The sequence below is a fragment of the Galeopterus variegatus genome, unplaced genomic scaffold, assembly GCF_000696425.1.
Source record: "Galeopterus variegatus unplaced genomic scaffold, G_variegatus-3.0.2 Scaffold3262, whole genome shotgun sequence".
Classification (NCBI taxonomy): Eukaryota; Metazoa; Chordata; class Mammalia; order Dermoptera; family Cynocephalidae; genus Galeopterus; species Galeopterus variegatus.
The window spans coordinates 73,059-96,304 of NW_007729373.1; the positions used below are offsets into that span (position 1 = coordinate 73,059).

At 40.2% G+C, this 23,246-nt stretch overlaps 1 protein-coding gene across 1 annotated transcript; it reads right to left on the minus strand.

The window, feature by feature from the left end:
* Positions 1–262: 262 nt before the first annotated feature.
* Positions 263–15,491, minus strand: LOC103600207 (zinc finger protein 737-like). Its single transcript, XM_008584453.1, has 8 exons — positions 15,310–15,491; positions 14,757–15,066; positions 14,287–14,431; positions 6,620–6,708; positions 6,183–6,309; positions 4,406–4,516; positions 4,117–4,230; positions 263–2,493 (listed from the first exon to the last, which is right to left on the minus strand). The coding sequence occupies exons 2-8, from the start codon at positions 15,000–15,002 to the stop codon at positions 938–940; spliced, it is 2,388 nt and encodes a 795-aa protein (XP_008582675.1). The 5' UTR covers positions 15,003–15,066; positions 15,310–15,491; the 3' UTR covers positions 263–937.
* Positions 15,492–23,246: the final 7,755 nt, after the last annotated feature.

The following is a 23,246-nucleotide window of genomic DNA, read 5'->3' on the forward strand; positions in this document are numbered from 1 at the left end:
AAAAAAAAAGAGGGGGGGGATAATGGGAAGCCACTGGAGAATTTTAAGTGACATCACCTCACTTGCATTTTTAAATAAAACTGTTGGCTGCGTTGTGGAGTCTGTCTAGAGTCTACACTGTAGGAAGGCAATAGTACAAGCAGAGAGACCAATAGCATGACCTAGATGGTAAGAACTGGATTCAAGAGATATTTTAAATATAGCACTGACATTATTCGATGACATTGTTGAGATAAAAGGAAGAAGACTTTCAAGCAAGAAATTGGTAAAAACACAGATATTTATTTTTCTCCTTCCATGATTTGCCTTGAAATGCCCAACTGAATACAGAAATAGCATGTGTGTAGTTTATTTACATTAAACGTATTTTTGACATAGAGGTGATAGCAGAGCATCATTCAGTCAAACAGGATTAGAGCACAGGTCAGAAGAAGGTATAGGCAATTGAGCAATGTAAGCAATGAAGGCTCCTTGCCTAAAGAACAGAGGGTGTGATGCACAGCCACAACTTAGGGAAGAGGTGACCAAGAGGAGTCAGCAAAGGCAAGAGGAAAGGAACAGCCAGAAACACTAAAGAAGAACCCAGAAAAAGTGTATAAGGAAACCAAGTAATTCATTTAATTCAAAAAATATTTAATGTGCTTCCTCCCCTTCCCCCTCAACCACATCCCCACCATTTACCAGGCAAGATTCTAGCTTACAATAACACACCAGTGAACAAGAGACAAAGTTGCCTGCACACATGGAGTTTGTACTCTAGCAGAGGGGTAAGATAATACACATAATAAACATTATAATTAAAGTATATAGTACACTAGAAGTTATTAAGAGCTATGGGAATAAGTAGGATAAGGAAAGAGCAATTGGGAATACAAGGACAAAGGATACAATATTATACAGGGTTAAGTTCCCCCAAACAAGTGAGGATTCCCTGGTGTCAAATGCTGCAGGTAGGCAGGTGTGAATGAGACTGAGGGAAGGACACTGGACTTAATGATTTTTCACTTTCATATTCAGGGGGTTTCTCCTCAGTATGCTTTCTTATTTTATGCCCATTGAGATCTGAGCTCACTCTGAAAGCTTTCCCACACTTTTCACATTTGTATGGTTTTTCTCCTGTGTGGACCCTTTCGTGTACATTAAGTTCTGAGCTCTGATGAAAGGTCTTCCCACATTCATTACATGTAAAGGGTTTCTCCCCAGTATGGACTTTTTTGTGGTGCCTAAGGCCTGAGCTATAACTAAACACTTTCCCACACTCTTGACACTCATAAGGCTTCTCCCCAGTGTGGATTCGTTCGTGTTTGGTAAGATCTGACTTCCCACCAAAGGCCTTCCCACACTGGTGACAACTATATGGTTTCTCCCCAGTGTGAATTATTTTATGTTTGGTAAGGTCAGAGCTGCAACTGAAAGCCTTCCCACACTCAGCACACTGGTAGGGTTTTTCTCCAGTGTGGATCCTCTTGTGTTTGGTGAGGTCTGAACTCCCACTGAAGGCCTTCCCACATTCTGCACATTCATAGGGTTTCTCTCCAGTGTGGATTCTCTGATGGACAGTAAGACAGTGTCTAAACTGGAAGGCCTTGCCACACTCAGTACATTCATAAGGCTTCTCCCCAGTGTGGATTTTTTGGTGCATGGTAAGGCAGTTCCTGGTCTTGAAGGCTTTCCCACAGTCACTGCACTTATAAGGCTTCCCTCCATTGTGAATTCCTTTATGCTGAGAAAGGGCTGACCTGCTACTGAAGGCTTTCCAGCATTCATTACATTCAAAAGGCTTTTCTCCAGTGTGGATTCGGTGGTGTTCAGTGAGGGCTGAGATATTCCTGAAGGATTTCCCACAGTCCCCACATTCATAAGGTTTCTCTCCAGTGTGAATTCTCTTGTGTTTAATAAGATCTGAGCTCCCATTGAAGGCTTTGTGGCACTGGTCACACATATATGGTTTCTCCCCACTGTGGATTCTTTTGTGCTGGGTTAGGGCAGAGCTCTGGCTGAAGGCCTTCCCACACTCTTCACATGCATAAGGCTTCTCACCACTATGGATTCTTTTATGTAGGGTGAGGGCTGAGGTCACCCTGAAAGCTCTTCCACATTCATCACATTCACAAGGTTTCTCTTTGGTATGCATTTTATCATAGAGAATGAGGTCTGACTGCCAACAGACATTTTCATGACCTGCACTACATTCACAGAAACTGTGCTCATTAGGAACTCTCTTGTACATGAGATATTCTGAGCTTATATGTAAATTTTCCTCTAAATCTTTACCCTTTCGTTCTGACACGTCGATCAGAATTTTCTTAGTTCTGTCATTCACCTCCCCAGAATTTCCAGTCTTAATTTTCAATGTTTCTCCTGTGGGTTTTCCACCATGATTCTTCTGGGCATTTTTCAGGATGACCCAGTGTGACTCCTCATTTCCAAAACTTAGTTTTTCAAGTTTCTCAGTTGATTCCTCACCCCCAATCTTAGTCTTAACACTTGACACTTAAAAAAAAATAAAGAACAAAAGGAAAAGGAAGGAAAGGAGGGAGGAAAGGGAAAAGAGAAAAATAGAAAATGTCACTTGTTTACTGCCCTAATGTGGAAAAATAAGTGAATGGTGATCACATGGACGAACAATGAGCTGTGATGAGAAATTTTCTAAGCCTAAAAATTGTTGAAATACTATGGAGCAAGAACCAACAGATATTTAATAAAAAATATTGCAATAGAGTTATCTAAGAAAGACAAAAAAGAACGAGATGAAGTAAGAAATAAAAGGAAATAAACTATGTAGCAAAACAGTAAATGGAAAAGTCTAAGCTAATAAAGACAGGGATTTTGGGCTGGCCCGGTGGCGCACTCGGTAGAGTGCGGCGCTTGGGAGTACCGGTCACGAAAAAAGACAGGGATTTATAACTTTAGAGTGCCCTCCAAACTGAACAAAACAGAGCTTAGAAAACAGGTTATACCTCCAATAATCCCATCTTAGGGGATCAGGAATGAAATGTAACTCAAGGAAATCTTTTTAGCCTGGCCCACCGTCATACACCTCACTTTTAACCTATTCTCTTCTAGCTGTTAAGATTATTTTCAGTATCTTCTTTCAAGATGATATGAGTATAACTCTAAACTCCTCTCCTACAGGAAACCTCCCCTGATTAACTCTGATACAACTCTGATCAAATGAGGACTGAGTTGTCTTTTAATTCTCTGAGAAATTATCATTCACCCTGTACCAATTGCATTGCTATACATGCTATTTTCTTAACTCTTAATCAGGTCACCTATCTATTGTGTTTCCCTAACAAGAATGTAAGGTCTCTCCTGCCATAAACTCTACATATTTTATATCCATGAATAACTCTCTATCAAAATCCAAACTAAGTGTATCCTCCATATAAACACAACATTATTGTAACATTATATTGTCTACAAACTCTAGACATAGCTCTGACACCTGAAATAAGAGACTGGTATACCCATGGGCTTTTTCTGTGATCCTGCAACAAATACTTATTAAACATAAACTATTTATTATCATGTCCTGGGGATAACCACAGGCCTTCACTTCAAGCTCACAGTCTAGTACAGTGCTTCTCAAAATTTAGAGGGCACATCACATGGGGAGCTCATAAAAATAAATATTCCAGCCTGACCCCTGGTGACACCCAGGAATCTCTATTTTAATAAGCTCTCCCACTGATTCAAATGCAGGTGGTCCTCAGATGTCACCCAGGAAAATACTTTCTAGTAGACCATTATGTCTTCTGAAAACAAAGCTGAGAGAACATCAAAGAAGATTGGGTTGAAGATACCACAGTACAGAGCTGACAATCACCAGGCCTATGGGAAGACTAAGGATAGTGGTTTAAGAGTACAAAAAAAGGGGAATTATACACTTTTAAGAAAAGCAGTAAAAATAAAGTGAGCCAGAAGCAAGGGATCCATATGCTTTTGAGTGATGACAGGTTGAAACTCCAGTGTTTAGTTGTTCTGTTTTTCCTTCTGGAAGATTTTAAGTGCAGGATTAGTAACTGGGAATGATCTATATGATGTGTCCTTAAGTTACCAAGATAAAGAAAGAGAGAACATAAGGTACAAACTCTTAGGTCCTTTATGACTCACCTGCACAGGAGCTTCTTGGAGTCTCTCTTAACTCACCTCCCTGTAGATCAAGAACATAGGATTCCTGACCTTGCTCCAGCTGGGAGATCACGGCAGGTTTGGGAAATAGGAATGCTCCTTATAGGGAAGGTAACAGGATATAATTACCTGGAGATTAAAATAAAGCTACTCCTGGGCCGGCCCGTGGCTCACTCGGGAGAGTGCGGTGCTGATAACACCAAGGCCACAGGTTCGGATCCCATATAGGGATGGCCGGTTGCTCACTGGGTGGGCGTGGTGCTGACTGCACAGGAGCTTCTTGGAGTCTCTCTTAACTCACCTCCCTGTAGATCAAGAACATAGGATTCCTGACCTTGCTCCAGCTGGGAGATCACGGCAGGTTTGGGAAATAGGAATGCTCCTTATAGGGAAGGTAACAGGATATAATTACCTGGAGATTAAAATAAAGCTACTCCTGGGCCGGCCCGTGGCTCACTCGGGAGAGTGCGGTGCTGATAACACCAAGGCCACAGGTTCGGATCCCATATAGGGATGGCCGGTTAGCTCACTGGGTGAGCATGGTGCTGACAACACCAAGTCAAGTAAGATCCCCTTACCGGTCATCTTTATAAAAAAATAAATAAATAAATAAATAAATAAAATAAAATAAAGCTACTCCAAAGCTTAGTCCTAGATTTATGGTCAGTAAGAGGTCAATAAAGATCAGAGGGAATAGATAAGCAGAGAGTAAGTAATAGCTGAAATTAAAATGTCCTCAGAGCATCAAAACATATAAATAACTCTTAACATATCAAAAAGAAAAAGGAAGACAACCAATTAAAAGTACAGCAAAACAACAGGTACTTAACAAAATATGTCTAAACAGCCAGTAAATATTTGAAAAGGTGTGCAACTTCATTAGGCCTCAGTGAAATGCAAATCAAAACCACATGAGATACCATTACACACCCACCATAATGGCCAAAATGAAAAGATTCAGCAAACATATGCAGCACTAGAAGTCTCAAACACTGCTACTTGGAGTCTAAATTTGTATAACTACTTTGTTTGGCATATTCTATGACCCAGCAATTCCATTCCTAGTCATAAATGCAACAGAAATGCATGCATATTTTCACAAAAAGACATGTACAAAAATGTTCATAGCAGCACTCTTTGAATAATCAAATCTGAAAACAACTCAAATGTAGAATGATAAATTGTGATATTTTCACGCAACGGAACAATATAAATAATGAGTATAAATGAACTGCAACCACTGGCAAAAAAAATAAATAAACACTACAAGTATAATGTTAAGTGAAAGAAGCCAAACACAAAAGAGGACATACTATTTGATTCCATTTATCTAAAACTTAAAAACAGGCAAAAGTAATCTATCATGTTAGAAATCACGAAAATCACTAACTGAAGTGGAGTTAGGGAGACAAAAATATTCCCTGAAAAGGGCACAAAGGAACAGGCTTCTGAGGTTCAGATAATGTTCTGTTTCTTAATCTGGGAAAGTTATGTGGGAGCTTTTACTTGATGAAAATTCATCAAGCTGTACACTTATAACTTGTGTTACTTTTCTGTATACATGTTATTCTCAACAAACTACCCCCCTTCAATAAAAAAAACAATAACAACAACAAAAATATGTAAACACAGCACAGGGATGAAGGGAACCAAATCAGAAAATCAGATTTCTGGTCCCTGAAAGGCAGACACATTTAGGTAGGCTGCCCTCTTTTCATTACAGAAAATGAAATTCTTTATGATGGATTATGTGCAGTAGGATTCAATAGGAGAGTCTCTAACCTGGTGGAGCTGGGAGGAATTAAAGGATGAGTTTCACCAGAATTCAAGGATGGCAAAGGAAACAGTGTCTCCATGGGCACATACAACCTAGTTCCACCAAACTAGGCCTGGAGAGAAAAAATTCTATCTCTGAACCTGAAGAAAGTCCCAAGACACTCTTCTCCCAGGAGGCCAAAAAGATGAGGCATGATCCTTATCAAACTAGTACTGGGCATTGACACATGAAGAAGTAAAGCAGAACCAAAAAGAATGAATAGAGTCCTTACCTAGAGAAAGCAAATTCTCATAATTCTCCAGCATCACATTCCTATAGAGGTCCCTCTGAGCAGGGATCAAACACATCCACTCCTTCTGGGTAAAATACACAGCTATGTCTTCAAACATCACCAGCTCCTGAAACAACAAATAGTTTCCGTCCCGGGAATAATACAATAATGACTTCAATAAAATAAACAAGGAGACCTTGCTAGAGTAAAGTGCTATCACCCTCATTAAGATTATGGAAAGAATGGAGGGGAACAACAGAGAAAACATTAAGGGGGTCAGGGTATAACCATCAAATAAACCCCATTTAGTGAGGATTAAACATCTAAATTTTTTAAATGATAGTCAAAGACCACCTTGATTGAGGGTGGAAATTACAACTGGCTTTATTCAGAGAAAATAATCACTCCCAGGAAGAAGAGAGGACAACAGAGCTCACCTGGGGATAGTTTATCAATGGTACCTCTTCCTGTGTCCTGTCTCCTTGACAATTCACACAATCCAAGGCAGATGCAGGGGAAGCAGATGCTGAGAGAGGAGAAAGTAATCAATGCAGTCAATGAAGGCCAATTCTTCAATAAGACCACCCTCTTCTGCTAATGATTCTTCCCCTGAATCTATGAACCCTATCCAAATGTGTTCTAAAAACAGAAACTAGAACTCCACTGCCATGTTGAACCTGCTCTCAACTCAATTAGCTTCTCTGGTAGCTCTCACCTCATTTTTCATCATCTATTCAATCTGTGTTAACAAACTAAAATGATCTCTAACCTTCATATATATGCTTAGGGCTTTCCCACTAAAGTTCTGTTCAGTCTCACACAGATGCTCTACTGGAGCAGCCCTTAAGCAAACAGCTCACTGGCCAGGCCATTACTTTTGCTTTGTAACATACCGCTGCTGAGAACTGCAGAACTCTCAGCACTAATGACTCCAACCAAACCCCTGCACTAAAAGACTTGACCAAACTCTATCATGGCTTCTAGCAGCGTAAGGCTGTCTCCCTAGGATGACCCCGTCCCGCTTCTCTCCCCCCACCCCCCAATTAAAATGCCAACCTGAGAAAGTTTACCACTGCCAGTAAATTTTACTATTTGTTCTGGCCAACACCAGTGATAAGCCCCGACCTCCCTTTCTTAGAATATTTACAAAAAGGGGTTACAATTGTAAATATGGATCTCTTGCAACTCAGAAGTATCTCAAAAGGACCTGAGAGCCATTACTTTGAAATGCAATCAAGAAGGATAAGACTTCTGTCTCCCAATCTCCGTGGGAGGACAAGATTCTAACTTTGGGAGTTGCCAGCTAACAAACACAGCTGACCTCAACTTATTTAGGCTGACCAACTCTGTACTTTTTCACTTCTCTCACTCAATGTAGCCTGGGTATTCCCCCCTCCCCAAATCGGAATGGAACTCAGCTCTTTCCCCTACTGTCAGTAGTTACTGAATAAAACCTATTTTCACCACTTTAATGTTTGGCTGTGTTTACCTTTGACACCATCCATCACAAAAGTTCAAAGACTTCTCAAGTCAAACTTCTGGAATCAACTGCATCCTAGTATTCAGCAATTTCCCCCCTTTATTTTTTTAATCAGACTTTCTCCCCTCTATATCTATTATGGCATACCTTTTCTACTACAACCTGAAGAGATACCAAGGTGCAAACTACATACAAGTAGTATGTAATGGATACAGTCATTTGCTACACAAAAAGCCTCACAAAAATTTAAAACATATTTAATAGGTCCTGTAGTGCTCTTTTATCTACCCATAATCCTGCAGTTGACTGGGCCAATTGTCGAGCTAGGGCTGGGTCTGGAGCTCACAGACCCCTCAAGCCCGTGTTCCAGACTGGGTCACAAACCCTTCACATGCCAGGTTGGGTCACCAGACCCCTCACACGCCCGTCTATGAGCTAGGTAATCGGCAAACAGGTCCTTGGAAGCCGTGGGTTGGAGAGCATGGCCGTGTGGGCTGATGCCCCAGGCCGATGGCCCAGGCAAAACTGCGGGCCGCCCATGCACACTAACTCCTCCCACACACAACTTGCGTACAAAGAATGCTGCACCACCCCCAACCTGACCTAAGGAGAGGGGACCTGATTAAACTATTCTATTTTCTCAACAGGTCCCTTGCAGAATTTTCTTTTTTTCATTCCTTTGATATGGCTAGCTCATTGTGAACCTTTAGGGTCACTCACTGGCCTTTGTGCTACTTCACTGTTAACCTGCCTTCATCCACAATAAATCCATTCTCCTTTCACATTGCCTGGTACTTAGAAAGAAAACCCGTTCAAACCCTAAAGTTACCCCATACTTTCATTTCCAAATTCACATCTTCACAGATCCTGAACTCTGCTTTATCAGCTAATCCAGAAACCCTCTAATAGCCTCTCTTCAAGTCTGAATAGCAGTATTCTCTGACCCCACTCCCACAGCACAGTGTACATGTTTCTGTCACAGTGGATTGTTATCACAGATTTGTTTCCCCAACAAGACTAAAGTGCCCTGAGCCAAATGTTCTTCAACTTTGTAATTCTATTGCCCAGCATAATTCTCTGGCACTTAAAATATGCTCTATAAATGAGTGTATGAATTATGTGAATAAATGAGTTGAGAAATAAATAAATGAATAGATGAATTGTTTAGCTTCATGTATACAAGGGGCTGACAAGGAAAACAGGACTTATTTAACTGAAAGCTGGCCTCTCCTCTCCTAGCTATATCGGTCCTATATTAGTTCTAGATATTACTCCCAGACAGGACCAACGGCCCACCTGCAGCTCCCAGATGAGGGCCCACAGTGCCTCCTCAAACCCACCAGCAGTTTAGAGCTTTTGAGTTTCATCAAACAGCTTTGCTGGCCTTTGGCAATACATATACTCTTACCAAACATGTTACTATTTTATCTTTAAAAACCATTTGGCTTAGATCATTTATTTAATATTCTATAAAACAGAAAATGGAATATCCCAGCTATTCCTTTGTCTAATTCTCTGACAGAACTCTCCAAATAAGAAATCCTATATTATCTGAACGCTGGGGCCAAACAGCCTCTTACCAGCTGATGAAACTAATCTCTTGTTTCTCAGATAATGTACGTTACATCCAGATCTCCCCTCAATTGATAACTTGATTCCTCAGGATGATCCTTACCCTATTCATTCTCACACTTTCTAGCCACAAACTATAATCAGTCTGTTTATCTCTCTCCCTTCATCATCTGAACTGGAACAGGATGCCAAATCTTCTACCATTGTAAGGAACTGGACTGCTACAATTACATCCCTAGCCACACTCTCTGAATGAGGACTTTCTATAATAAACTATTTAAGGTGAAATCAGTAACTACAATAGGAAAAAGATGCATGTCTTTTTACCATGAAGATATTTCATATGGTATTTGCCAAAAACTAAATAGGCCGTTAAGGAAATACAGCAAAATACAGAAGCAAATGCAAATATCCTGACCATTGAACCTTCACTGTAACTTTACCGTTATTTTGACAGACACCTTAAAGATTTTCTGATGATCCTATCTAAACCTGCACATCTACCACTCTATCTTCTCTGAAACTCATTACTATTAATCCTGTTTTATTTCTATACACACATACATACACATTTATTTTTTAGCATTCATAACATAAGCTCCCTGAGGACAGGAACTTTATTTTATACACTGTTGTGTTTCCAGCACTAGAACACATACTACTTACTATGTACCTGGCACATAGTAGGTGCTCAATATAAAAATTTAAATAAATAGTTTGTATTCAAGATACCTCTCTTTCTGGAAAATTCCTCATGGCCAAAGTTTCAGATCCTTTTCTAATCCAAGATAAAGATTTTCATTAGAAACAAAGATCTCAGATTCTGAGTTGCCTGCTCTACCCTCAGTATTCATGTTCCTGAGTACAATCACATATATAACCATAATTATAGTGACTATCGTGAAAATAAAGGCAAAATGGTATGGGACTCACACCATTAGTGATTAACTTTCTGCAGTCTAGAGACTCTACTTGCTATGTGTTGGTCAAGAAGGAATCCTCTAAATCGGGAGCTCTTAACCTGGAAGTCCACTGGATAGGCTACAAGGAGCATATGAATCTCTCTAAATGATGTGCAAAATTGTGTGTACATGCCTATATGCATTTTTTCTAAGGAAAAGGTCATTATCTTTCATCACCTTCTTAGAGGTTAATTTTTTCACACAAATTATTCTGTCAAGATGAAATCTTTGCCATATGGGGGTGAGAGATAAAAGTGACTTGAACTAGGATGGAGCACAGTTCAGAATTATTTAAAAGGTAAAATTAATAGGCTTTGGAAATTGATTGTACAAGGCAGGTAAGAAAGATGGAGAGGTCATGTATGATCCTAAACCAGTGCTTCTCACCCAGAGCAACCCAACATCTTATAGAAGTCCAGGGCTTCTACAATCACTGTAGTTGGTACGTGACTCAGAGCAGAAATGTGCTAAAAATAAAAAGTCAGATATGCAGATTGTGATCCCTTTAAGTGCAGCAAAATACAGAAGCAAATGCAAATAACCTGACCATTGAACCTTCACTGTAGCTTTACTGTTATTTTGACAGACACCTTAAAGACTTTCTGATGATCCTATCTAAACCTGCACATCTACCACTCTATCTATGAAGAGTACCAGTTTTAGAAACAAGAAGTGCCACAAGAAGGCTGAGATCACCTAGGCGACACTCACTCCTCCAGCCTGGTAGCCTCCCCATGGCCTCCACTACACCTCAGCCTAATTTATCTTGAACAAGAGAAACCATGGCATTCTTGACTCTTCCCTCAAATATCTATGCTAGCATAGATTCCTTCCTTCTCAATAAACTATAAGCTAATCTTTAGAACTAAAGTCTTGCAATAACAGCCAAGCTATTTAGGCATAACTGTTCTATTCATCATCACTATGTTCTGTTTTATGTCACTTTATAAAAGTAAAGAGCAAGGCCGGCCCGTGGCTCACTCGGTAGAGTGCGGTGCTGATAACACCAAGGCCATGGGTTCGGATCCTATATAGGGATGGCCGGTTTGCTCACTGGCTGAGCCTGGTGCTGACAACACCAAGCCAAGGGTTGATTGAGATCCCCTTACCGGTCATCTTTTTAAAAAAATAAATAAATAAATAAATAAATAAATAAATAAAAGTAAAGAGCAGAAAGATTTTGCAAGCATTTTCCAATCCAAATACCTCATAGGCTTCTATATAGCTAATTCCTTGGTTAAAAGTAGAGTAGGCAGGACCTCCATAGCAAACATTAGTATAGTAACAAATCCACACACACTGACCTGAGGTAGTTCAAAGCTGATTTTTTTCAAGATAGCCAGAAAAGAGGATCAAATGATAAAAGTGTAGGCGATAGATATGTTAACTATTTTGATTAGATCATTACACAATACATACCTGTACTGAAACAATAAACTGTACCCCATAAACACATAGAATGAAAAAATTTAATTAAAAAAAAGTTGATTTTTCTATTATAACAGTTTCTTAACCTTCTCCCCAAGCCTCTTTTATAGGCATTTCCTCAGCTCTACCTTGCCTTCCTGGGGTGACTCCATCAAATCCCAGTGATTGCAGCACTTTTGGTATTCCCATTTAAGTTACATCTTTCCTCTTACTCAAGGAAAAACATTTAACTTTTCCTAATCTTTCTGCACTTTTCCCAAACAATACATATAACATTATCAGGTGATTCACCAACTGGGAGTTATTTCCCAAACTCAACTATAAATTGGTAAGAAAAAGGCCTAAGACAGTGGTGAATAGCTCACCCTCTGCAAATTCCAAACCCAGTCTATACAATCAGTAGAAAGAGCAGACCTTTGAAAGCTGAGAAACAGGAGTTCAGGTCTTGGCTCTGCCTACAGAACTATACAAACTAATTAAACTGGCCTCACCTCTCTGAGTCTTGGTTTCTTAATCGGACAAAGGGGGTGTTATGAGGATACACCAGGATCATATAAGTTGTTCCTGGCATGTAGCCCTATACCTCTCCTCAAACTTATCTCTGTTCTTTCCCTACTTCCCCACCAATGGCAGCCCCTAGTAGGAGTGGGACAACTTTCCCTCTTCACCCTGAGGCCTAGGTTTTTCTCCATTACTGCCCAGAGCCAGGGATCTAAGTAGGAGATCCCTACCTAAACTAATCTAACAAGCCATATAGCTAATTCCTTGGTTAAAAGTAGAGTAGGCAGGACCTCCATAGCAAACATTAGTATAGTAACAAATCCACACACACTGACCTGAGGTAGTTCAAAGCTGATTTTTTTCAAGATAGCCAGAAAAGAGGATCAAATGATAAAAGTGTAGGCGATAGATATGTTAACTATTTTGATTAGATCATTACACAATACATACCTGTACTGAAACAATAAACTGTACCCCATAAACACATAGAATGAAAAAATTTAATTAAAAAAAAGTTGATTTTTCTATTATAACAGTTTCTTAACCTTCTCCCCAAGCCTCTTTTATAGGCATTTCCTCAGCTCTACCTTGCCTTCCTGGGGTGACTCCATCAAATCCCAGTGATTGCAGCACTTTTGTATTCCCATTTAAGTTACATCTTTCCTCTTACTCAAGGAAAAACATTTAACTTTTCCTAATCTTTCTGCACTTTTCCCAAACAATACATATAACATTATCAGGTGATTCACCAACTGGGAGTTATTTCCCAAACTCAACTATAAATTGGTAAGAAAAAGGCCTAAGACAGTGGTGAATAGCTCACCCTCTGCAAATTCCAAACCCAGTCTATACAATCAGTAGAAAGAGCAGACCTTTGAAAGCTGAGAAACAGGAGTTCAGGTCTTGGCTCTGCCTACAGAACTATACAAACTAATTAAACTGGCCTCACCTCTCTGAGTCTTGGTTTCTTAATCGGACAAAAGGGGTGTTATGAGGATACACCAGGATCATATAAGTTGTTCCTGGCATGTAGCCCTATACCTCTCCTCAAACTTATCTCTGTTCTTTCCCTACTTCCCCACCAATGGCAGCCCCTAGTAGGAGTGGGACAACTCCTTTCCCTCTTCACCCTGAGGCCTAGTTTTTTCTCTATTACTGCCCAGAGCCAGGGATCTAAGTAGGAGATCCCTACCTAAACTAATCTAACAAGCCAAGTAAGGGACAGCCATTCCCAGGCCTTCTATGGACAGAAGAACTATAAGGATGAAGATGGCCTGGGGAAGACAGCTCCTATTAACTGTGGGTGGGAATCAGTTTACAGGCCCACTGACAGTCTTCCCAACGGTTCATGAGTAGATCCAGACTTTGGATGCAAGTAAGTTCTTAATATTTAGAGATTTGACCCAGGAAGTTTCACAAGTACTGCCCCAAGCTGTAGCCTGAGAGACTGGTCTCCTCGTCTCCTTCTTGACGGATCACGCTGCCCAGAGAGAGCTTTCTGGGGGAAAGGAGGATAAGTACAGAGCTATGAAGCTTGGAACAGCTGGGAACAGGAAGTTCAATCTCCATGGCAACTTTTAAGAATGGGCTGTGGATCACTCCAGGATGGGAGTAATTGGAAAATATTTTCTATAAAGTGACAGTTAGTAAATATTTATAGTCTGAAGGCCATACAGTCTCTGTCACTACTACTCAATTCTGCTGTCATAGCACAAAAGCAATATATAAACAAATGAATATGGCTGTGCTCCAATAAAATTTATGGACACTGAAATTAGAAATTTCATAATTTTTAAATGTAATAAAATATTATAATTCTTTTGTGTTTTTTTTCAACCATTTAAAAATGTAAAAGCCCTTCTTAGTTCAGGGGCCATTCAAAAACAAGTGATGGGTCCCATTTTGCCTGCAGGCTGGAGCTTGCTGACCCCTGCCTCAGGAGATAAGGTAGCCAGTCTCCTGAGCCACAGTGGGGTGGAACTGCTTCAGGAACAGCTAAGGAGTGGCTTTCAGTCACTTAGAGGACAGCCCAATGTTCGCTTAGGTCTATTTAAAAAATACTCAGGTGTATAACATCTAAAAACTAGTTCTTTGGTACCATGCCCTAGCTCATTTTCTACTGAACTGCCCCCCATAAACAGGATGACTGCTAGCTCCCCACCTCTCTTTTGCAGGACCCAAGAAAAGGGAATGACATTTTCAGGCTGGATGACTGTGGGCCACTGTTGGGTAACTGGTGAATCCAAGGTTGATGCTAAAATCTTCTCACGTGCCAAGCTCTGCCCTTCCTGGGCACTGGATAGAGCCTAGATGTGAGAATGTCATCAAAAGGGAAGAAATGTTCAGATGTTAGACTTAAAATCCCAGGAAAGGCATGAAGAGCAGTCTGATTGGACTGCAGAGATAGGGACAATCCAATTTTCACTCCATTTTAAAAGACAGAGATGGCATATAGACTTCCCTACAAAAGCATGCAACTATAAAGACTATCAATACAATACAGTCAGTAACAAAGAGGTTAAGGAAGAATCTCAGTTCAGGAGCTTTGCCCCCACTTCCCTTAGCTATTAAGAAATTCACATTTTTCACTGTTTTTCTCCCCTGGCCAGTAGAGACACTTCCTCCTTTTACCTGTTCTCCATCCAGATCTCGCTCTCCATCTCTCCTCACTTCTATGACCTCTCTGCTAGGAGAGTCATGTACCCACATCCAGTCCTGTCTCTCTCCAGGTAGGACGTCCAGGGCCTGCCTCTCAAGGGGACAGGACTCCTCAAGTGAGCCACACCCCTGCGAACACTGATCAAAGATAAGTGCCTTCTCCAGAGTTGCTGACATTTTGAGCCAAGGGGCAGGAAATGCTCTGCATTTTGCATCCATCGATAGTATTTCTTTAGATTCGAGGAAAGTTCAGAGGCCCCACTCTGCATTTCACATTATTAGCCTGCAAGAAAAGGTCGGAGAAAGGAAAGAGAAAGAGAGAGAAGGATCCAAGAATGGGAGCAGTTCCACATCGATAATTAAAAATCACTAAAGAATCGCGTAGCCTAAAGGGAAAAGAAATTAGCAGAGAAGAAGAAAGTTAAAGCTCTGATCAAAATTTAAGGATTAGTGGAGGCGGTCTAGTGTTCTGTTCAAGAAAACAGATGCAGGCACCAAAATGCTTGGGTTCCTATCTTCAACTTACCAGCTGTGACACCGTGGGCAAGTTTATCTTCTCTAGGTCTCAGGTTGCCCATCTAAAAATTGGGATAATGATAGTACTAACCCATTGGATTGAGGATTAAATGAGTTAATACACACAAAGCACTTACAAACAGACCTGACCCAGAATAAGCACGCTATATTCAAGTGTTTCCCAAATAAAATTTATAATGTTTATTATTAAAGGACGGCTTAAAGCAGAGGAGCAAGAGGAGGAGAGAAAAACAGACGAGAAGAGGAAAAGAAAAACATGCCTTGGCAGGTGGGACCCCCTCCTACACCCCACCCCGCCGCAGGCCCCGCCCCGCCCCAGACGCCTCGCGAGCCGCTCCCGGCCTGGACCCCGGACGCCGCGGCACAGACCTTCCGGCGACCGCAGCTTCTCCACCAGCCTTTCGGGTCACGACTTCCAAGTAGTGGGGCCGAAGGAGCCCGAAGGGCCCCCAGGTGAGGTCGAAGGACCTACGACCCCACCCAGAACTCGTAGACGCGGAGCTTAGCCTTGGAGCGCGGACTGCGTTTTTCCACTCCGCGGTCTCCATGGTAACGCGCTGCTCGCCCTTCTAGGACGTGGGGATGACTCTTCTCTGTGGTCCAGCCCTGCAGACCCTAAGCTGAGGGGTCTGAATCGCACCTTGGCTAGTTTGGGACTGTTGCACCTAATTTACCTGAATATGAAATTTGCCTTCTTTAGTGTACGAAGAGATGAAACAAAGAGAAAATGGAAGCACGAGTTAATCAGAATTACTTGAATATAAGCTCCACAGGGCAGAGATCTTTAATTGTTTTGTCCACTCGTGTATTTCAAGCTCTTAGAACAGTTGCTGTAGAAATACTTGATGAATGGATGACTTGAAATGGGTCTGAAAAAAAATTGCCGCAAAGCAGCTTTGACTAATAATAGCATTTGCCTCTTCTTAGTAGCTCTATTTAAAAGAGAACTTTGTGTCATATACATTTAAATGTGTTATAATTTTTATGATTATGAAGACCCACAAGCATGTATTAGAAATAATGTATCCTGTATTTTCCAAAATATATTTCCAATATATGGTATTTTTCTGTAATGTATTTTCATTATGTTATATTTCAACATAATGATTAACGGCAGAAACTTGAACAGAAAATGTTCAATATATGTAGATAATAAGGTTAAGCATAAAGGATATATTTAAAAGTTTGAGAAAGTGGCAAATACCTTTTTGTAATAGACTTTATTTTTTAGAGCAGTTTTAGGTTCACAGCAAAACTGAGCTGAAGGTACAGAGATTTCCCATATCCTCCCTGACCCTGCTCATGCATTAGCCCCCACACTGTCAACATTCCCAACCAGAATGGTACATTGGATACAACTGATGGGCCTACATGGACATATCATTGTCACCCAGAGTCCGTAGTTTATATTAGGGTTCACTCTTGGTGTTGTACAATCAATGGGTTTTGACAAATGTACATACATCCTCCACTGAAGTATCATACAGAGTATTTTCACTGCCTTAAAAATCCTTTGTGCTCGCCTCCCCCCCCAACTCCTGGCAACCACTGATCTTTTTACTGTCTCCATAGTTTTTCCTTTTCCAGAATATCATATAGTTGGACTCATACAGTATGTAGACTTTCAGATTGGCTTCTTTCACTTGGAAATATGCATTTAAGTTTCCTCTGTGTGGTAAACAATTTTTACATTTTTTTTCCTACATTAGAATGTAAACTTTCTATGATAAAATTATAGAAAATTATCCTTTTAGAAAGGGAAAGTCAAAAAATTACTTCAAAAAGCCGATATAAATGAAATGAAATCCATGTAATCAAAGACTAAAAGCAAATACTTGCTAAGTTCTGGGTTATACTGGAAAAATAATCAGGTTAGTTAACAAGATTATTGGAAGGAAAATGGAAAAGACCTGTGGCAGTTAAAGTGAATGAGCTAGAGCTACATATTTCATAGAGGATAAATCTCAAAACCATAAAGTTGAGTACAAAGTACATAGTAACCTCTATGAAGTATTCTTGCCAAAAATATTGAACCTAAATAAAATCAAAGCTTTCAAGCTGAAAGGATATGTTCAGAGTGAAACTATTTGTGTAAAATTTGTAAAACATAATGTTTGTGGCTACCTACATTAGTATTAAAAATATATAAACATGCATGGGACTAATAACATTAAAATCAGAGTAGTAGTTAACCTGGGAAGGAAGGGGGAAGGAATTGGGGAGGGGTAGATAAGGGGATTTCATTGCATCTGTAATATTTTATGTCAAGTTAGGTGTTGAGTGTTCCTTATATTATTCTTTGGTATGCTTGAAATTTGCTATTTTTTTGGAAAGCCCCAGGAAATGAATTTGGTAATTTCTACAGATGGCAGAGGGGCCATAAAATTACTTAACACCTATCAGCCTTTTATTTCTCCATCAATGGTCATGATCTTCAAACTGGGAATGGTAGACATACATTAATATGAAAAAGATAGTAAAAGAATAAGTACTTGCCGTAAGTGAATACAAACCTTCATGCCAACCTTGAAGCATCCTAAAAGTCAGGCAGATTGGCCATGGGACCCCTGAAGGCCATTTTTGAGGAGTATGACAGATGCCCAAGACTGTCAAATATCCAAATTTTCAAAAAGTAAAAAAAGGCGAACTGTGTAATTACCAGGCCGAAAAGCTTGACATGGACTCCTGGCAAAATTCCAGTATTAATTATTTTAGGAGATCTTTTATGAGCAACTGGGGTTAGCCAAGAACAAGTAGCATAAATAAATTTATCTCAACTGGAGTAGATTATTAAAGTGGTATGCTAAGGGTCTGCTGTGGAAGTAAAATACCTTTATGTCAGCAAAGTTATGGCAAACTCTCCCATGAATGCACCCCGCGAAGATATGTAAACTGGATGTCAGTACTCTTAAGTACATTAATATTGGGAAGAAAAACTGTACCCAGTCAGCCTGGAGGATAGGTGATTCATAAGCATCTGTTTTGCAGCCCCTGCACAGTGCCTTTGCACAGTATTCACTAAACTCATTTACAGAATTATAGACTTAGTATCCTTGGGGATCATTCAAGTCAAAACACTGATATCCTCTAAAGGAGGAAAATGAAATTTTATTAAATTGAAGGAGTGAAGAATTTTTTTTTTGTATAATGATCTTTATTTAGCGATTATTAAGTAATAGTATATTATAATATATTGTATTTTAACACTCACAATGACCTTGTGCATAAAGGATTTATTTTCACTATTTTATAGACTCAGCAATTGAGATGCAAAGGAGTTAAGTGACTTGTCCAGAATATCATAGCTAGCAAGTTGTAGGTCCAGGAATTAGATCTTCCGAACTTAAAATTGGTGCACTTTCCATAACACCAAATATTTTCTAAACTCCTTTGTTCTTGAATAAGCAGAAGCCTTTACTGGGCTGGAAAGGCTGCATTTATATTCAAAATCACCTAGGTATGAGATTCAAGAGTGTGGAGTCATTAGATTCCCTTCTAATTTTATTCTTTGTATTTTTAGGCAAGTTTTTAATCTCTTGGACCTCAGTCTCTCAAGTATAAAATGAAGAAAGTGTACTTGACCACTGTAGTATCTTCCAGGCTTGTAATTCTATTCTTCAAATCATGAAATTTGATGCCAGGCAATGTGTTAAGTGATTTCTATGTATTAACTCATTTAATCCTCATAACTCTGAAAATTAGGTATTTATACTGGACCCATTTTGCAGATGGGAAAACTGGGATATGGGAAGTACCTTGCCTAAGTTCTCATACACACAGTAGTGAGTGGTATATCCTTGTATAAGTCCAATTCTGTTGCTTATAAAAAAAATACCTGAAACTGGGTGATTTATAAAGAAAAACAGCATTTATTGCTTACAGTTTCAGAGGCTGGGAAGTCCAAAGTCCATCTGGTGGTGGCAGCAGTGACCTAGGGGTCTCACAAGATGGTGGAAGCAGAGAGAGCAAGACAGAGCAAGAAAGACAGACTCTCCTCTTCTTTTAAAGCCCTCAGGATCATGCCCCTGACCACCATCTTTAAACCGTTCACTAAGGCACAGTCCTACAATCCAATCAGCTCTTTAAGGCTCCACCTTTCAATTATCACAATAGGATTTCCCACTCTCTTAACAGTCACAGTGGGGGCTAAGTTTCTAATACATAAAACTTGTGGGACACAATTCAAGCTTCAATGAGTTTTAGGGGTACATAATTCAATCTACTACACCTGCAACTGGGTAATTTATAAGAAAACAAAATTTATTGCTTACAGTTCGGAGGCTGGGAAGTCCAAAGTCCAGGGAACACATTTGGTGGAGGCCTTGCTGGTAGTGACAATGACCCAAGGGCCTCAAATGGCAGAGCAGAGAAGGAGAGAGAGACTAACCTCCTCATTTACTCTCCTTTTAAAGCCCTCAGAACCACACCCATGAGCACCATTTTTAATCTATTTACTAGGCATAGTCCTACAATCCAATCACCTCTCCAAAGCCCTACCGTTTGATTACCATAATAGGATTTCCCACCCGTAACAGTTACAAACTCAAGTGGGAATTGAGTTTGGAGGGGACATTCAACCTAAGGCAACCCTGTATTTAATCCCATAATTAAGCAAATATAACTTATTTCAAACTTTAAAAGAAGTCAACCATGACCATTCACAAAGATACAGAATCCTTGCCCCCACTGAAAGGAATCAGAACTCTTTGGAGAAATGGCTGGTACCAGGTCTGGAGCAGGAAAATGTACAAAATGTGTCTGAAACATCCTCCCAGAAAGGAAAAAACCTATCAAAGACCCTTAGAGTTGGATGAAAAGGACACAGGAGATAAAATGAAGGTATTCCCACTGACCAAAGATGAAATAATTTGGATATCAAAAAAAAATAATGATGGCAATTGACTGAAATTCATTGAATGTATTTTTTTTTTTTTTTAAAGATAAACGGTAAGGGGATCTTAACCCTTGACTTGGTGTTGTCAGCACCACGCTCACCCAGTGAGCTAACCGGCCATCCCTATATGGGCTCTGAACCCGTGGCCCTGGTGCTATCAGCACCGCACTCTCCCGAGTGAGCCACGGGCCGGCCCTCATTGAATGTATTTTTTAAAAAAATCACAAGTTCATAACAATACTCAAAAAGAGGAAACAAAATAATTTGTATTAGTTATCAATGGCTGCATAATAAATTACCCCCAAATGTAGAACCAAACATCAAACATTTATTATCTCACAGTATCTGCAGATCAGGAATCTGGGAGCAGCTTGGCTGATGGTTCTGGGTCTATGGTCCGTTGTAGCCAAGATGTCACCCACGGCCACAGTAATGTGAAGGCTAGACTGTTGCTCAAAGATCTGCTTCTAAACTCACATGGTTGTGGGCAGGAGGCTTCAGTTCCTCCCCACAGGTGCTTCTCCTTACAACACGGCATCTGCTGTCCCCCAGGGTGAGGGGGAGAAAGAGAAAGTGGGAGAAAGAGAGTGGGAGAAAGAGGGGGAGAGAGACTAAGACAGGAGCCTTAGATTATTTTGTAACCTAATATTAGAAATAACATAGCATCATTTCTGCCATATTCAATCGGTTATACAAACCAACCCTGGTACAGTGTGGGAAGGGGATTTACAAGGGTGTGAATACTGGAAGGCAGAGCTCATTGGTGGCCATTTCAGAGGACTGTCACCACATCACTGGTCACCACATGTCACTGGGGCACAACTGCTTATTTTGAAAAGCAGCAATTAGGTTAAAAATTAAACATTCTGTGTTTCCTGTACGAATTACGTTTCAGGATAACCAAATAGCCCTGAATTGATAGATTGATTTTAAAAAGTCCTTCTTTACAAAAAATTCTAGCTAATAAATGTGGGGAAAAAAATTTGAATTAGAAAATCACAATTTTACAACCCCTAATGAAATGGTTGATTCTGGCAAGGATCATCAGTGGGAGAAACCATCAGATGAAAGGTTGATGGGGAACTTTACACAGAAGGATCCAGCTATCCGGTATTCAACCTTTTAATCAATTTTAGCATCACAAAGAGTGAAACATTATATGCTTCCTACTGTGCAGCAAAAAGAAATACGTAGCACCACCTAAGAAGAATTTCTACCAAAAAAGTTAAACAACTCTAATGAAACCTTTAAAGCTAACATCTAGTTTACAGGAAATACAAGGTTAGAGAAACTAATCAAATGAGGGGCTGGCTGGTTAGCTCAGTTGGTTAGAGCGTGGTTCTTTGGGCGGCTGGCCAAAAAACAAATCAAATGAAGACACAAACAGATAAAGCCAGCATGTAGAACATTCAGGACAAACGACGCAATTTGTTCAATGAGTCAATTACATTGTGGGGACAGGGGAGAAGGGGAGAAAGTGAAAGACAGAAAAACAAACTGTTCTAGATCTGAATAAAAAAGAATCAAGACATATTACCAAATTAAACGTTTAGACTTTAGGTCTTGAGTCAAAAAAGACAACTGTTGCAAGAAGCATATGTATATATTTAGGGAAATTTAATATGTGCCCGGCATTAGATAACAAAGAATTAGATGGCATAATGACACTGTAATTCTGTAAAAAAAAAAAAAAAAAAAAAAAGTATATTTTTAAGAGATATATAACAAAGTTGAAATAACATGTTAGGGCTTTGCTTTAAATATTTCAGCAAGAAAAATGGAATAGAGAGGTGAAACAAAATACCGCATGTTCTCAATTATTTGTGGGAGCTATAACAAAAATAAATAAACGAACAGGGTCGGGGGGAGGGAAGAAGCCACAACAATGATAACTCCTTGATTTTGTTAAGACACGTGAACAGATATGATGTTGATGAGGAGAAGGGGGGAGAGGGCGGGAGAAAAAGGAGGAATTGATAAAGGGACACAAAAATCAACTGTATTGTGTACTGATAAATTTTGTTTTAAAAAGCTCATAGGAAAATTAAAAAAAAATCTTATTTACTTTTAAACCTGAGTGATGGGTATATGGGGGTTCATTATACTCTAAATTTTTGTGTAGGTTTAAAATGGTCTTAATGATTTTTTTTTTTTGAAAAACACATTAAATTATGTGTGTTATATTTAAAAGTAACTGTTTTATATATTTGTCATAAAACTTCCGTCCATTCCTATCCAGATTCCCCTCCACGACCACAATGAGCCGATTGGTAACGTTTCTGCCGCCCTGAGCCTCCACCCTGAGTCCACCAGCGCAGACTCCTAGAGGACGCGAGGGGTTTCTAGGGAACGCCACGACCAGAGAGTTGAGGTGTTTCCTAGAAAATCACCGGAAATGATGAGTGGCCGACTAGGAAGTAGAGCCGGTCTGCTTTGGGGTTTCTCATCTCTTGGGGAGAATAGCGATGGGAAGGTTCGTGTTTCGAGTGGGCGCGGGAGGGGATCTGCAGCCTGGGGGTCCTGAGTTGCCACCCGGGTCCCGAGCAGGCCGGGGGCGAGTGGGGGGAGTCGGCCTCACTTAAATACATCCTTTCCCTGGGGGACCCGGGGTAGGGGCGGGTGGCGGTGGTGGAGGGCTTTGGGGCCAGATTTGGGAAGGGAATAGCTGCGGTTTCCTCCCCCAGACAGGGCTTTTCCCGCCCATTTTTCTTACTTCCTCTCGCTCTCAGGCGCCCCTGACCGTTCTTTTTATTCTTCTCTACAGCATCCATTCTTGTATTCATTCATTCAGCCAATTTTTAATTCAGCGCCTACTAATTTAGATATTGGGAGTACAACAGTGAACAAGACAGACAAAAATCCCTGCCTTCGTGGAGCCTAGGAGCCTACATTTTAGCGAGGATGGAATGACAATAAACAATAGATGTGGTAATATAAGTAATTTATGCACCATGTTGGAAAGTGCTAAAGTGTTATTGAGAAAAAGAAGAATTAATATAAAGGAAGGTAAGGCCTATCAGGATTGGAAGGAG